We start from the raw sequence: 2,081 nt of genomic DNA, 5'->3' as shown, positions 1-2,081 counted from the left end.
CACCGCCAGGAACGCCTTCGGAGAGGTGTCTGCCTCCGCCAGATTACAGGTTACACATGGAGGTATGTCTGAGAACACTCATTCACTGACACAGACACGGCCTTTAGAGAACAAGGTCAGAGGTGAACAAGCTGAAAAAACATGATTGTTGGGGCTGCTTCCACACACTCACAGACACAAACCCCACTGTTTACATGTTCGACCCGGAGGAATATGTTATTGTTCAGAAGTTGCTTTTTCTCTCAGGAGACTTTTAAGAACATTTGAGTATCAACATTTCTCCTAAAATTCCTGAGAAATAAAAACAGACACAAATGAGTCAGATGTTGATGGTCTGCCCAGCTCAGATAGTTTGAGTTTGGAATAATTATGATGACAAATATAGTTAATATTTGAGATCTCTGACTTTGATTACAGATTTTGGTGTGTGTGTATATATGTGTGTGTATATATATATATATATATATATATATATATATATATATATATATATATATATATATATATATATATATATATATATATATATATATACTTCATTGAGAAAAAGTCTCCATTGTTATTATTAAAAGATTTTTTATTATAAAATGTTATTTTATTATTATAACTGTATTATTATAAAAAACCTCTCTGAGATTAAAAAACGCATGTATGCAAAACCAATACAAAACAAATAAGACCAACATAAAATGTATACATTACAATTTCAAAACCATTATGTCAGTAAAGGCGATTTAACCTAATGCATTATTGTTTTAACATTGAAAAATATCCATCCACACTGCAAAGAGAAATCTGTTAGGATATTCATGTTCTCTCTGTGGTCTGTGGCGCGGTCAGAAAAGACATGCGAACGCACCAACAGTGGGAGCTGATCGATTCGCATTCGCTACTATCAAAGCTTATCATCTCCTCATCGCTAAAGGTGAACTTGGCCTTTCCGAGAATCCGACAGGGCTGACGATAACCGTACACCAGTCGAGGGCTTTCTGCAGCAGCAACATAAAGGCCGGTGATGACAGGAGGTCGAGAGGGCCCTAGATGGGGGGAGATTTGGAAGGGAAAGGGAGAAGGGGTGGAAGGGCTTGTGTATTATGTGGCAGGTCGTTGCTGTGACTGTCTGGCTGTTATCTCTTTCTCTGGGGGGTCTGCTGCCTTAGACGGCCCCTTATCTGCACCCCCCCATCCCTCGTTTCCCGGAACGTCCCGACTGCAATGAACTCTGGGATAGGCGGCAGTGAAAGGTGACTCTGGACACAGGACAGACCTTTTCCTATAGGAGAAAAATAAAAAAAGACATCATGAGTGTTATACAGGATATCGTGGGCATAGAAAATGCTGAGCTTTCTGAAAATGATCAAATGTAGACGTGCTAATTAATTAATGCATTAATTAATAGATCCTCTTAGCATGCTGGCTGTTCGCTGCTTTTTCACTCCATTAATAAAATAAAACATCTACTGAATAATGTATTATTATTAGTATATTATATTAAATTAAACAACAAAAAAACTTTATAAAAGAATGCATATTTATGATGCATCATGAATAATTAATACAATTAATCAAATGGTTTTTCCTCTATATGTTTTCCAGGTTCTCAGCTGAACAAAGAGTTCCAGCACAAAGAAAACGGAGCTTATAGAATATCAGGCGAAGAGGAGAATGTCGACGACGAAGATTACGAAGGCCAGCCGAGCGGATACATGTATTTGTGACATACAGATATTATAAAAACATAGCATTTAATCACAGATCACAGACAGCTTGCGGTAAAACGTGGACTCTTAAAAAAGTTGTTTTGCCCTTGTATATAAATCCAAATAATTTTTTATTCACTCTTGAGAATTGTACTTAAAAAAACAAAAAAAATAGAACTTAATTAAATAGTTGATTTACTCATTGAGTCCTTTATTGTTCATAATGCATTTCAGAAAATGTGTTTAGGGGTAAACCTTTACGGTCATTAGGCAAAAGTGCATGTGTGTGCCGGACTTAGCCGTGGCATGCATTTACCCAGAAACCATTCCCTGCTTTTGAATAAAACATCAGCAGTGTCTCTCCTCAACTTCTGGTTTCTC

General features: G+C 37.0%; 1 protein-coding gene across 1 annotated transcript in view; it reads left to right on the top strand.

Moving 5' to 3' along the window:
- kazald2 (Kazal-type serine peptidase inhibitor domain 2) overlaps nt 1-1,726 on the top strand; it is a 4,747-nt gene extending 3,021 nt beyond the window's left edge. The window contains exons 4-5 of the mRNA XM_067457005.1: nt 13-62; nt 1,597-1,726. Coding sequence (XP_067313106.1) covers nt 13-62; nt 1,597-1,718 — 172 coding nt within the window. The 3' untranslated portion in view covers nt 1,719-1,726. The remainder of the gene's footprint in view (nt 1-12; nt 63-1,596) is intronic.
- Nucleotides 1,727-2,081: the final 355 nt, after the last annotated feature.

This window comes from Pseudorasbora parva, chromosome 11, assembly GCF_024679245.1.
Source record: "Pseudorasbora parva isolate DD20220531a chromosome 11, ASM2467924v1, whole genome shotgun sequence".
NCBI classification, from domain to species: domain Eukaryota; kingdom Metazoa; phylum Chordata; class Actinopteri; order Cypriniformes; family Gobionidae; genus Pseudorasbora; species Pseudorasbora parva.
This window is presented reverse-complemented; position numbering and strand designations above follow the sequence as displayed.